Source organism: Callospermophilus lateralis, chromosome 6, assembly GCF_048772815.1.
Source record: "Callospermophilus lateralis isolate mCalLat2 chromosome 6, mCalLat2.hap1, whole genome shotgun sequence".
Lineage (NCBI taxonomy): Eukaryota > Metazoa > Chordata > Mammalia > Rodentia > Sciuridae > Callospermophilus > Callospermophilus lateralis.
Genome location: NC_135310.1, coordinates 16,216,550 through 16,230,085, shown reverse-complemented (window position 1 = coordinate 16,230,085; position 13,536 = coordinate 16,216,550). Strand labels below are relative to the sequence as shown.

The 13,536-nt window shown below is 44.3% G+C and overlaps 1 protein-coding gene across 2 annotated transcripts in view; it reads left to right on the top strand.

Moving 5' to 3' along the window:
- Plekhg1 (pleckstrin homology and RhoGEF domain containing G1) overlaps positions 1–13,536 on the top strand; it is a 211,690-nt gene that overhangs the window by 183,724 nt on the left and 14,430 nt on the right. For both annotated transcript variants that reach the window (XM_076858132.2, XM_076858133.2), the window contains exons 9-15: positions 463–645; positions 743–838; positions 1,013–1,099; positions 6,085–6,118; positions 9,688–9,783; positions 11,473–11,511; positions 13,085–13,107. In XM_076858132.2, coding sequence (XP_076714247.2) covers positions 463–645; positions 743–838; positions 1,013–1,099; positions 6,085–6,118; positions 9,688–9,783; positions 11,473–11,511; positions 13,085–13,107 — 558 coding nt within the window. The remainder of the gene's footprint in view (positions 1–462; positions 646–742; positions 839–1,012; positions 1,100–6,084; positions 6,119–9,687; positions 9,784–11,472; positions 11,512–13,084; positions 13,108–13,536) is intronic.

The window sequence follows — 13,536 nt, the reverse complement described above, 5'->3', positions numbered from 1 at the left end:
CAAAATCAGTGAATTAAAAGCAGGAAGCTTCTGAGAAAATATGTCTCGTGATCGTGCACACAGTTTAATTTTGTGTAACGTCTACGTGGTATGGATATCAGTTTTTTGAAGAAAGATTTCAAGTCAACCTCTCTATCGATTTTTTCTTCTGGAGAACAGGAGGTCAGAAGGTCCGAGAAAGGGTGCCCACCAAGAAGTCCCAGTTGGTGGCCCTGTTCCCCAGCTTTTGGAAGATGTAGCTGCTGTTGCCACCCACAGCATAGGAATTATTAAGGAATAGAAATAAGTAGTTGGCAACTCGGCAACTTACAGCTTGACTCATTTTGGTTAACCCTTGAGTGGTGCCACCCAGAAATGCAGATTTATGTCACAGATCATTAGTCACCATTGCTGAGGCTCAGCCGATGGGCCACCGAGAGTCTTTGCCTCCCGTTGAATCCCATGGGGCCTCTCCTTTCCCAGGAGATACAGAGTTTGCTCACAAACTGGAAGGGGCCAGACCTCACCAGCTATGGGGAACTGGTGCTCGAGGGAACCTTCCGTCTCCAGCGGGCCAAGAATGAGCGGACGCTCTTCCTCCTTGACAAGCTGCTTCTCATCACCAAGAAGAGGGATGACACGTTCACATACAAAGCTCACATCCTGGTAGGTGTGAACACCCGTCACGTGGGGGGCAAGGGCCGGGGGCTGCTCGTCCCCGCTCCCCAGAGTGGGCCTCACCTCCGCGCTCTCTCTGCTCCAGTGTGGCAACCTCATGCTCGTGGAGGTGATACCCAAGGAGCCACTCAGCTTCAGCGTCTTCCACTACAAGAACCCCAAGCTGCAGCACACAGTTCAGGTACAGAGGGCCTCCCCTCTTCCCTGGGCCCCTCTCGAGGACCAGGAGTGCTGGGTGCCAGGGCCTTTCCAGGTTTTCCTGACCACACAGGGTGCTTCCCATCTCATCAGGGGGCTAAAGGAGTCCAACATCTGTCCAACTGTCCAACATCTGACCCTTCCGTCTGCCCCGTAGGCTAAGTCCCAGCAAGACAAGCGGCTCTGGGTTCTGCACCTGAAGAGACTGATCCTGGAGAACCATGCGGCAAAGATTCCAGCTAAGGTAAGACGACAGATGCAGTCAGCAGACAGTGGCCGAGAAAGGGGTCAGGTCCTACCTAGCAGGGCAGCTGGACAGGAAGCGAGGCTCAGTTGAAAAACAGCAGTTGAGATGTCAAGTCTGTAAGGACTGATTCCACCCCCCAATACTGCAGAGATTCGCTCATGGTGGGCTCTGTATGAGGTGTTCCCCGCCTTGGGAGATTGAAAGAAGTGAGGGGAAAGACTGTACGGAAAGTTCCAGAGGACTAACAGAAAATAGAGTATGAAGTCGAGTGTGGTGGCGCACGCCTGTAATTCCAGTGGGCTCCGGAGGCTGAGGCAGGAGGATCACAAGTTCAAAGCCAGCCTCAGCAAAAGCAAGGCGCTAAGCAACTCAGTGAGACCCTGTCTCTAAATAAAGTACAAAATAGGGCTGGGAATGTGGCTCAGTGGTTGAGTGCCCCTGAGTTCAATCCCTAGTACCAAAAAAAAAAAAAAAAAAAAGAAAATAGAGTATGAGAAATACTCAGAGGGGCACTAAGAACCTGCCACAGGAAAGACCACCTAGGTGCTATGGGACAGCACCCAGAGAAACGAGCCCCAGGCGTGGCAGTGAGGGAACTCAGAGTAGGGGCAGCTGGCCCTGTAGCCCCTGACCTGTTTGCTCAACATGGTGAAATAATGGCACTGTAAGCCAGGTGTCACGGAAGGATAGTGTCCATTTGAGTTGGGAGAGGAAGGAAAGTGCCTTTTACTTCATTCTTGAAGGATGAGAAGTGTTTTTATAAGTGAAGGGAAAGGAAAAGGGAAACCAGGCTGAAGGAACGGGGCACTGTGCTCAGGGCCCAGAGGCGCTGCCCGCCCGGGAGGGCCCAGCTCTCAGGGGTCAGGGTAGGCGGTGAGGCTGGAAGGCTCAGTGGGCTGAGGGAGGACTTTGGACCATGCACCGTGGAGTCCGCGTGGTGAGATGAGGAGCAGCGGCTGTGGTGGCCACAGAGGGAGAGAGGTGAGACAGCTTGTGAGGCAGAGGACCGGGAGTTGGCCACTGAGATTCAGTGTCACTTGTGACCTGCACCAGGAGCAGGGCGTCAGAGTCCCCAGCAAGCTGGGAGGCGGGGAGAACTGGTTCCATGGGAGTCGAGGGGCAGGGAAGGCAGGACCCTTGCAGGTAGAAATTCAGGTTCTGGGAGCCGAGGGTTGGGAGAGACAGTAATGGAAGCCCCAAGATTTGACAGGATGGTTCACAAAAGTGCATAGAGGACAGAAGGCCCCTCGGGAATCCCAGTGAGTGGTCTAAAAGGGGAGGCGGATCTGAAGCACAGAAAAAGAAAAAGGGGCCGTAAGAGAAGCAGGGAAGAGCATTGTGCCAGCAAAGGAAGGTGAATCTCACAGACAGGGAACAGAGAACAGTCTTGCAGAGGTCAGATGATTCAAATGGAAAGACAGACTTTTTGGATTGGCAGCTAAGAAGAAAAGGTCTGAGGGGGTCAAAAAGCAAGGGTGAAATGAGGAACGGACCAGGTATCGCTTTTTCACTTCACAAAGTTCAGAAAAGGAAAAAGCTGGTAGTTTGGGGAAAAGCCAAAGCAAAGTACAAATGCAGTGGCACCGGAGGCTGAGGCAGGAGGACCACAAGTTTGAGGCCAGCCTCACCAGGTAGGAAGACCTGATCTGAAAATAAAAAGGGCTGGGATGTAGCTCAGTGGTAGAACGCACCTGGGTTCAACCCCCAGTACCCTCCCCCCACCCACACACACATGCACATAAAGAGGGCTGCAGGGGATAGGAAGGGAAACAGGAGACAGTAAGGCCAGGAGAAGGATGTTTGTTGGAGTGAGACCTGGGAAGGTGGGAACAATAAGCCCATCAGCTCAGCAATAGGAGCTAGTCCTGGGAAGGGTTGGAAACATCTTTCCTGAACCAAGAAGAAGAAAGATGAGTGAGGTAGAGAACAGTGGGTGGACTTGGGGAAGAAAAAGCTTCTAGAGATAAAGTAGCCAAGGGACTATGGTGTAGGGGTGAGTGTCATTACCAGTTAGCCAGGTAGATGGTGGAATGGTCCACAGTGGGAGGGAGGTGGGGCAGAAAGTGGGACCATAATCATGGGAGTGGACCTGGGTGGGAAATCAGGAGGACTGAGCTCTGAGAAAAGAGTCTGTTTTGCCCTCTGTATATTTTGAAAAGCTTTTGAAGTTAGTCCTCAGGAGCTGCCAGCCCCAATTACTCAGGAAATGAACGTGCAAAGGTGTGTACGTGGACTGAAGTGGGAGTTTCATTTCATCCAGGGATTATGAGATGCAGGGGAGCTCGGGCAGAGAGGTGACTGCATTTGCTTCACGGCTGGTCCTGGGGTTGCTGGCCTGGTGCCCTGGTGCCCTCTGAGTAATGGCAGCATGTGTCCCATGCCCCACCTGTTGATTACAAGTCTCCTGGGAAAATCCAAGTTGCTTAAGAAGATTCTGAAGGCAATTATAGACCATTACAAAACCAGACTGGCCTACATACCTGTCCCTTTTCTCCTACACACACGTGTGTGTGTGTGCGCGCGCGCTCCTGGCCCTTTTGCCTGTATGTGTTAACAGTTGACATAACCGTAGTAGAATTGTATTTTTCACCTAAGTTGTTGATCCATTTAGAATCTAAATTTTTTCAAGTTACAACTCATTGATCACATATACACTGTGCTGTATCTTATTTCACCCTCAGCAAAACACCTTTTGAAATAAGTCTAATTCAAGAGAATTAAAAACAGAGGTTCAGAGACATTAAGTTGTGCAAGTTTTACCACTAGTTCATGACTAAACTCAGACTCAAACCATGGTCTGTCTGCCTGCAAACATATTGTTCCCATGGGTGATAAAAATACACTTATTTCATATACTTAATCCACTGTAATGTTATAATATAAATAAAAGGATTACGTTGAACTTTTTGATGAAAGCTACATCTTTCATTAAGACTATTTCTTAAATTGTTTTCTTAAAGCTTTCAAAATGTATTTCTACAAAATGAAATAAATGTGTAATGGGGCATTTTAGGTAAAAATGTATCACTGATCTAAGTGTCAACACAGCTGTTGGAAATTCATTAGTTTAACTCCTCCCAGCCTCCACCCACTCTTTTAATTCCATGATGGTCCTTGACTGACACCTAGTGGAAATCCTGGGAATGGTACTTTTTTGAAATTAAATGTCAAGGTTGGGGGACGGATACTTTGTTCAGGATTACAGATACCAGGGAATTTCCCGGAAGTAGCCCCATTCTCATTCATCTAGATGTCATATAGACTGAACTCTTATCCAAATTAATTAATAATGATTAATTATTAATTAAAAATTAATAATTTTGCATTTCATATATTAACATGGTTCTAGAAACATGCTTTCCAGAAATTGAGCTACCACTTGTATTTGAAATTTAATTCCAACTGGTAATCTCAAATTCTAAATTTAAAATAGAAATATCAACATAACAAAAATCTAAGTATTTGTTTTCTCAAAGCTAAGGTGACTGTGTTGAGGCCTCTCTCTCTCTTCCCTCACTTTCCTTAACTAAATATGATTACCATTTAGCCTAAATATTTTTATAATATCAAAGACTTCAGAAAGTAGGAGTGAAATTATTTTGAGTCATTTTATCATAGTTTTATAGGTTAAGTTACACTTCCCTTGAGAAATAAAAATGACACCAAAGAGGCTATAAAGGCCATCTAAACTGGTTACTTTTCTTTGAATCCTTAGGCAAATTGGCTAAGAAAATCAACTTGCCTTTTTATAATACTCTAAACATCCATAACATATGGCAATCATAATAACAAAAAGAAACCTCCAAAGCATTAGCCCTCAGAAGGTGGGTTGGAGAGGGAGGGCTCAGTGGAGCAGCAGGTCACTGGACACGGCCCCCCAGGAGGGCAGCAGCAGCAGGCAGGTGAGTGCCTGTGCCTGATGATAATGCAGCTCCACCTAGTGGGTCCCACTGCAGTCCCATCTGACAGTGGAGGAAGCTCAGCCAGAGACAACATTACCCACCACCTGGCTGTGTGCCCGAGCTGGGATCACAGTGACCCTCAGCACCTTGACTCCACCCTGTACCTCTTTCCCCCTGCCTGGGGCACCCAGAAGAGATGGGAGGTGAAGGGGACCATGGAATCAGGGCAAGAAACCTGATGATCACCATGCAGCATTTGGGAGGAGAGATGCAGTCAGAGCAAACTCCAGCAGCCATATTCCAATCAACTAAAAATAGACAGCCCCTCAATAACAGGGCTTCCACATCTGCAGATCCAACCAGATGCAAATAAAAAATGTTAGAAAAAAAATTACGGCTACACTGAACATTTAGACTTTTTTCCTTTTCATTATTCCCTAATGAATAGTTATATAACTATATCCATAGCACTTATATTGGATTAGGGATCATAAGTAATCTAGAAGTGGTTTAAAGTTTACGGGAGGATGTGTGGGGTTATATGCAAATACTTACCACTTCATATAAGGGATTTGAGTTTCCATCAGTTTTTGTACCTTTGGGGCATGCTGGGAATGGGACACTGAGGGAGACTGTGATTCTAGAGACCACCAGAGGCATGGGGAGGGCTGGTGTTATATAGATGCCAGGCTCTGGGCCTTGGGCTTTTGATTCGGTAGACCACCATGGGTTACAGGAGTATACATTTCTTTATGAGCTACCCAGTGAATGATTCCTGATGATCAACCAGGCTTAAAACCAACTCTTCCTTTCTCCATCTATTTTTGCAGATTGGCAGGGGGGCTGGGGGGTCAGCCCTAGCTCTGGAGTCTCAGTTGGGCAGCATCTACAGTGCCCATAAGGGCATTTATCTCATTGAATTCCCTGAGCTCCTGATCTATGTTTTAATGTCTGCAAGAAACAGTCATTTAAAGCCTTTTCTAATTTCTTTATTCAGGTGGGATAAGAACTGTATTAGAATTAGTAGATTAAAGAAAAAAATAATAATACGTGCAATTATAGCTACACTTTCTCTTTCAGGCCAAGCAAGCAATACTTGAAATGGATGCCATTCGTAAGTTTTATGTCCTTAACAATAATTGAAATATTCCTTACATTTTCTCTCTTATGAAGAGTTTATAAAGTGTCATGTGTAAGAAAACAGCATCTCTTTGCTCACTGGAGCAGACATTAGGATCCCTCTCAGCACCTTGACCTGTTCTGCCTGGATCCCCTGGTTCCTCTGGGTCACTTGATGGCTGGCCACAGGTCTAGGTTAGCTGACAATGTCAGGCATGCCTCCAGGGTCAACAAGTCCCCCTACCTCCTCTACCAAAAACCAAGGCCCCACAGTGTGACTCCCCCTCTATCCCATCCCCTAAGAAATCCACATTGACTACCTGCGAGAATCCCCGTGGCTGGAGAGTTATTGGCTTTTCTGACATAACACACAGTTCTAACCATCGCAGCTCTCACACTTGTAACTCTAGGGTTATAAAAGTCTGTTATAGTGCAATAGCACTTATCACAACTGTGTTATTTCTCAGATAAAACAGGATGAAAAGAGAACAAATGGCTTTGCACACTCACAATCAGGTCTGCTGGATACTCACTTTTTTAAAAATGGCTCTTATTTGAACTGTTCACGATACCTTACTTTTCAAGCAATCTTTCCTCAAGAGCCAACAGTGATTCCCTTGCCCTCTGGCCTGCCATGGCTAACTCTCCAGGAGATAAAGCAGCATCCACAAAGGAGGAACATGAGTACCCCCACACCAGCACTGCAGCAGAGATCCCCAGTTCCCAGCCAATAGCCCTACCAAGTGTGTAAGGTGCTCCTCAGCAGGGTGCTCGGCTGGGTTCATCTTAAGATTTTGTGTGTGGTGGGGGGAGGCATGGTGGCACACACCTGAAATCCCAGCAGCTAAGGAAGCAGGAGGATCACGAGTTCAAAGCCAGCCTCAGCAAAAAAAAAAAAAAAAAAGAAAAGAAAAAAAGGCACTAAGCAATTCAGTGAGACCCTGTCTCCAAATAAAATACAAACTGGGGCTGGAGATGTGGCTCAGGCCAAGTGCCCCCGAGTTCAATCCCCAGTCCACCCCCCCCCACACCCACAAAAGATATTTTTTGTTCAGAGCCCTCTGAGGCAGGGAGGTCATAGATGGGGGGGAAAGATGGAGGAAGACACAGATCTGGAAAAGTCGGCTGCTACGGGCACCAGCTCTACTGCACAAAAAGATTCACTAATCCCAGGCCCTGGGCAAGTTCCTGGAAACCTGTAAGGTTCTCTGAGTGCCCAGAATCAGGTCACTCCTGGGTGCCACTTGAGTCGCTTCATGCTCAGGTCTCAGGTAGCGGCTGTGCCTGAGACAGTGACCGTCTTCCCACCCCACCCCCTGTCCTACCCTGAGTTTGGACGTGGCAGTATGATTGGGGAGGCCAGTCCGTTGGACCAGATGACCTCCCTTGAGTGAATGTTACCTGCAACTCTGAAGATGTGCATGTGGCCTTTGGGGTCCTCCGAACCTAGGCTCCTAGAAGCAGTGCCTCTAATTTGAGGAACACCAGTTTATGGCTTTGTACCCAGAGTGCTGGCCTTCAAGGTGCAGATGACCAGTCGCTGGATATGCTGCGTGTCTTTAGAATTAGACCAGAGTTTTTTAATCCAGAGTCTGGGTGCTGCCTCGCAGGGGCAGAAAGACATGAACTCAGTGAAAATTCCTTTTCTGGATCTAAATCTTTCACCAGATGCTTAAAGGAACAATGTCTGTAAACATTTTTAAGAATATTGCACTGGAGTCCTTGGCCCATTTATTGGTTGGATTATTTGTGGTTTTGGTGCTTAGCTTTTTGAGTTCTTTGTATATCCTAGAGATTAGTGCTCTATCTGATGTGTGAGGGGCAAAGATTTGCTCCCAAGATGTAGGCTCTCTATTCACCTCACAGATTGTTTCTTTTGCTGAGAAGAAACTTTTTAGTTTGAATCCAACCCATTTATTGATTCTTGATTTTAATTCTTGCACCAAAAGAGTCTTATTAAGGATATTGGGGCCTAATCCCACATGATGGAGATTAGGGCCTACTTTTTCTTCTGTTAGGCACACAGGGTCTCTGGTTTTATTCCTAGGTCCTTGATCCATTTTGAACTGATTTTTGTGCATGGTGAGAGAGAGGGGTTCAATTTCATTTTGTTGCATATGGATTTCCAGTTTTCCCAGCACCATTTGTTAAAGAGGCTATCTTTTCTCCAATGCATGTTTTTGGTGCCTTTGTTTAATATAATTGTAATTTTGTGGGTTAGTCTCTGTATCCTCTATTCTGTACCATTGGTCTACCAGTCTGTTTTGGTGCCAATGCAATGCTGTTTTTTGTTTGTTTGTTTGTTTGTTTGTTTTGTTTTGTTTTGTTTTTAATTATTGCTCTGTAGTATAATTTAAGGTCTGGTACAGTGATGCCACCTGCTTCCATCATTGCTAGCAATTAGAGAAATGCAATGAAAACTACTCTCAGATTTCATCTCACTCCAGTCAGAATGGCAGCTATTATGAATACAAACAGCAATAGTGTTGGCCAGGATGTGGGGGAAAAGGTACATTCATACACTACTGGTGAGACTGCAAATTGATGCAGCCAATATGGAAAGCAGTATGGAGATTCCTTGGACAATTGGGGATGGAACCACCATTTGACCCAGAGATCCTTCTCCTTGGTCTATACCCAAAGGACTTAAAAACAGCATACTACAAGGACACAGCCACATCAATATTTATAGCAGCACAATTCACAATAGCTAAACTATGGAGCCAACCTAGATGCCCTTCAGTAGATGAATGGTTAAAAAAAATGTGGCATTTATACACAATAGAATATTACTCAGCAATAAAAGAGAATAAAATCATGATATTTGCAGGTAAACAAATGGAGATGGAGGAGATAATGCTAAGTGAGGTTAGCCAATCTCCAAAAAACCAAATGCCAAATGTTTTCTCTGATATAAGGAGGCTGATTCATAGTGGGGTAGGGAGGGGGGCATGAGAGGAATAGACAGACTCTGATAGGGCAGAGGGGTGGGAGGGGAAGGGAGGGGACCTGGGGTTAGAAATGATGGTGGAATGTGATGGTCATCATTATCCAAAGTACATGTATGAAGACACGAATTGGTGTGAATATACTTTGTATACAACCAGAAATATGAAAAATTGTGTTCTATATGTATAATATGAATTGTAATGCATTCTGCTGTCATATATAAATTTTTAAAAAAGAAACCCTCTAGAGAGGGAAGCAACTTGCTCACAGTTTTGCATATTGTTGTCAAATTTTAAAAAGAAAAAAAGAATACTGCACTGGGGACAACTACCACAGGGCATAAAGGGAAGAGTGGCAAAGCTGGTGATTGACAGCTCCTTCTGCTAAGGAGTAATAATGGAAGGCAGAGGAAGACGGAGGAGGGGGAGAGAACAGGAGTGCAGTCAGTGCATCTTGGAATCCTGCATGTAAGAAGAAACCTGAGATGCAGTGAATGCCAGTTACAGGGGTAGGATATGTCAGATGAAAAAGAAAATCCATAAATTATTCAAACAAGATGAGACTATTTTCCAAGGAGCCCAGAGCACCTCATTCTGCCTGTTGTTATCTTTACAGATCATCCAGGCTTCTGTTACAGCCCTGAGGGAGAGACAAAAGCATCCTGCGGCTCTAGAGAAGGTTCTACACCCTATCGGCTCAGAAGAAAATCTGGTAAATAGGATGTTTTGTAATCCCAGGGACTTGGGAGGCTGAGACAGGAGGATTGCAAGTTTGAGGCCAGCCTCAGCAATTTAGCAAGATCCTGTCTCAAAATAAGAAATTAAAAGGACTGAGGATGCAGCTCAGGGATAAGGCAGCTCTGGGTTCAATCCCCAATACCATCAGGAAGAATAAAAAAGGATGTTATGATCAAAACATGATATTAACAGGGCACTGGCAGTTCCTTGCAGGTGACAGGCATTTTGAGCTCACTGCTTGTTTGATTGCACCTGAGCCTGCCTTAAAACAAGACTCTGCAGCCTTTATTTTAAACTCTTTTATCCTTAATGCTCTTTTCTCCTGCGAATAGAAAACATATCAACTAATTTTGCTTTGTAGAGCATCTTACCATGTCTCTTTAGTTACTTAAACCCTGTTTGCTGTTGCTAATGAAAATTGTTATCTTGTGAACAACACCTCAAAAGATTATTCCAGCCTAAAATATAAGTACATATTTGCTACTTCGGACTGCATGCAGTCAAAGTTTGCTTAGCCCAAGGACCTTGGTTTTTTGTTTTTTTAATCAGTATTTATTCAGTACCCTACTGAATGCCTTGCTGGAGACATGGAATGCAAGGAAAAATAATGAATGCAATTCCTGTTTGCAAGGAGCTCACTGTGGGAGTGTCAAAAAATTGGGAATAAACACCAATCAGTCTGATGGCATTGTGACACAGGAGGGATGGAAGGAAGAGTGGAGGGATAAAGGAGAGAAATTAACTTTCTAAGGAGAGAAAAGGCATCCCAGAGAGGAGGGGAGTTCCCCTGATGGAATCTGGGGCTGAGAAGGCAGACTGGGCCAGAATAGTATGTGCTGAGGCCCTGAGACTTGCACCGACATTCCTGAGGACAGACAGTGGCTGCTGGTCATTCAGCCTGACTGGACAGTGGGGTGGAGCAGGGGAAGGTGGAAGGAGACCAGGCTCGAGATGTACAGGTGGGACCTGAAGGTCATGCCTAGGGTTTGAATTTTGCAGCCACAGAAGGATTTTAAGCAATGAACGGAATATTTGCCTTCTAGAGACCGAACCTGGCTCCATGTGGAGAGTGAAGTGGGCAGGAGGGGAGACCAGGAGGGAGACTGTCCTGCTAGTTTGAGGGAAAGATGAGGACTTGGATTCAGAGAGTGGTAACTGGGGTGACACTCTCTCAGGAGCCCCCAAGACTGTGATGGATAAAACCAGGAGGAATGTAGCGTAAGGTCCTGGTCACTAACTTGGGAGAGCAAGGCCCATGATAGCCCAGAGGAAATCCGGATGCAGGAGCAGATTTGGAAGGATGGTGAGCTGGGATTGAGACGGTGAGTCTGCTGCGATGGAAACTTGGGACAGACGTCTGGTGCAGAATATAAAATTGAAAGTTACCAGTTCACGGGGTAGTTGAAGCTGAGAAAGTCTCTAGTAGTTGGTAGGTTGGTGACATAGCATTTTGATGCTAATCCTATGATGATAGGACTCCCGATTCCTTAACATTTTGACAGTGAATTCCTTGCTCCTCAGTAACTCTGAGCAAAGGGAATTTAGGTAAATTTGATAGAAAATTACTAGAGCTCAGGTAACCTGTCAATAAAGTAGTAATTTATGTATGAAGACAATTTTTGATTGGGTTTTGCAAATAATGCTGGCTTTATTTTTCTCTCAGAACCTTCCTCGAGATCACATAAAGTTTTGAAGACCAGCGGTGAGTCCCAAAAATACATTGGCATTTTCTTATTCATTCAAAGTAATACACCAAAAAGCAAAGAAAAAAACAAGCAGATGAATTACAGCTAGATTGGTTTGAAGGTTGGATCACAGAAAGATTAATTTCTATAAGCAAAAATGTCCCGTTATAAAACATATAGTCAGATGACATAAATTATTTGCAGTATATCGTGACAAGCATAAAAATACACAGATGTTCTTATCATGAGAAAATACCATACAACCAAAGGAAGAGACCAAGGACTCTTTTTATAAAAAGAGAAAAAAAATCAATGTTAAGTGGGCAGCTTCACAGAAGAAAAACCAACTGCCAGAAAAATTTAAAGATGGTCACCGATGTTACTAATCCGAAAAAGCATCAAATTAAATGAGATAAATTTAAATTTAAATGAAACTATGACCTTGGCCAAAAGATATAGAAAAATAGGTGCTCTGAAACTACTGTGGAAGGGGATAAATTTTTGCAATCCTTTCAGAGCAGAATTTGTCAATACCCATGTAAATTTAAAATGGACATTTGCCCTTGACCCCATAATTTTACCTTTAGGCCCGTGTAGAAGTACTCACCCACATACAGACACAACTACATATGTTCACGTTCTTGGCAGCACTTGCAATGGAGCACCATTTAAGATTCCCATCTAATGAAGTGGTTTAAATAAATTGTGGTATACTATGCATCTGATGGGATATTCTATTCCCTAGCTGTTAAAAAGAATGAAGTAGATTTCTGTCTTACTAACAAGAAGGTCCATATCTATTTAGCAGAAAATGAAATGTTGCATAGTGCATCCTTACCTGTAAAAGCAACAGTTGCGCATCATGGTGGGATAAGGGCAGTGGTTTGGGGACCTCTGGGGGAAGTTTTATGGGAAGAGAAGTGCTTTTTCTTCTGTAATTAATCAACTCTTACAGGTGAGGCATTCTGTAGTGGTGTCTAGAGAACTGAGTAGGTACACCTTCCCGCAATTCCATTTGCAACACTACTTAGCACAGGGCCAAGAAGACCCTGTTGATAAAGGCTATATCTTTTGGTTAAAACCAATAAAATGCCTCAAACTTGACCTACACATTCTCCTATCTTTATGTAAATTTCTTTCTGTCTTTTTTTTTTTTTTTTTTTTTTTTTTTTTTTTAACGGTACCAAGGATTGAACCCAGAGGTACTTCACCACTGAGGTATAATCCAGCCCCTTTATGTGACTGTCATGGTTTGGGGCATAGGCATTTTTTTCCCCAAGAAGTCTACATATTTTTGTTTGTAAGCTTTTGAAGCTTTTCAACCTAAAGTGGTGTGTTCCTCTCAAGGATTCGGGGAGACACCTGAGACTCAGATCACCTACGGTGGTTTCCCTACTATAGTAGAGGATGTGTTACTGGATATTTAATGGAAAGGCATTTTTGAAAATTAGGCCCCATGCCCCAGAAGTGTTTGGGGTTTCAATTACAAGCACTAAGCCTAGAAGTCCTATAAAATATTAGTGCTTAGCTCATATAAGAGATATATTTTTAATTGTCAAACTTGAAAAAAAAAAATTCTTTGTTTTTCAGAAACAGTACAAGACATCCGAAAGGTAAGCGCTACCATTTCTTCTTCTTATGACAGAGTTCAAGCCAAGTGCTATGGAAACTAAGCATTTACCCTTTATTTTAGTGCCCCCCCTTGATAGTGTATCTCATCCCCAGCCTACATTTCAAGCATAAACCAGTACTTGACGTTTTGACAATTTTACATTTTATATTTATTTTACATTTCTAATTATTGACATGTAATTTGAGGGAGGACTTATCAACTTCTTCCCTCCCTCTTCTTAGAACTAAGGCAACTCTTTGTTTCTGTCTCTGCCCCCCATCCCCCTCGGGAGCTGTGAGCTCACCTTAGGAAGTAAAAACACCTGTACAGCACTGGCCTGGGCCATCTCACATTGTCATGTGTCTCTGCTCATGTAAAGCCAGGCCCTCGCCTCCTGATACACCTCCCTGCTCAGAGGGAGGCTTCTATC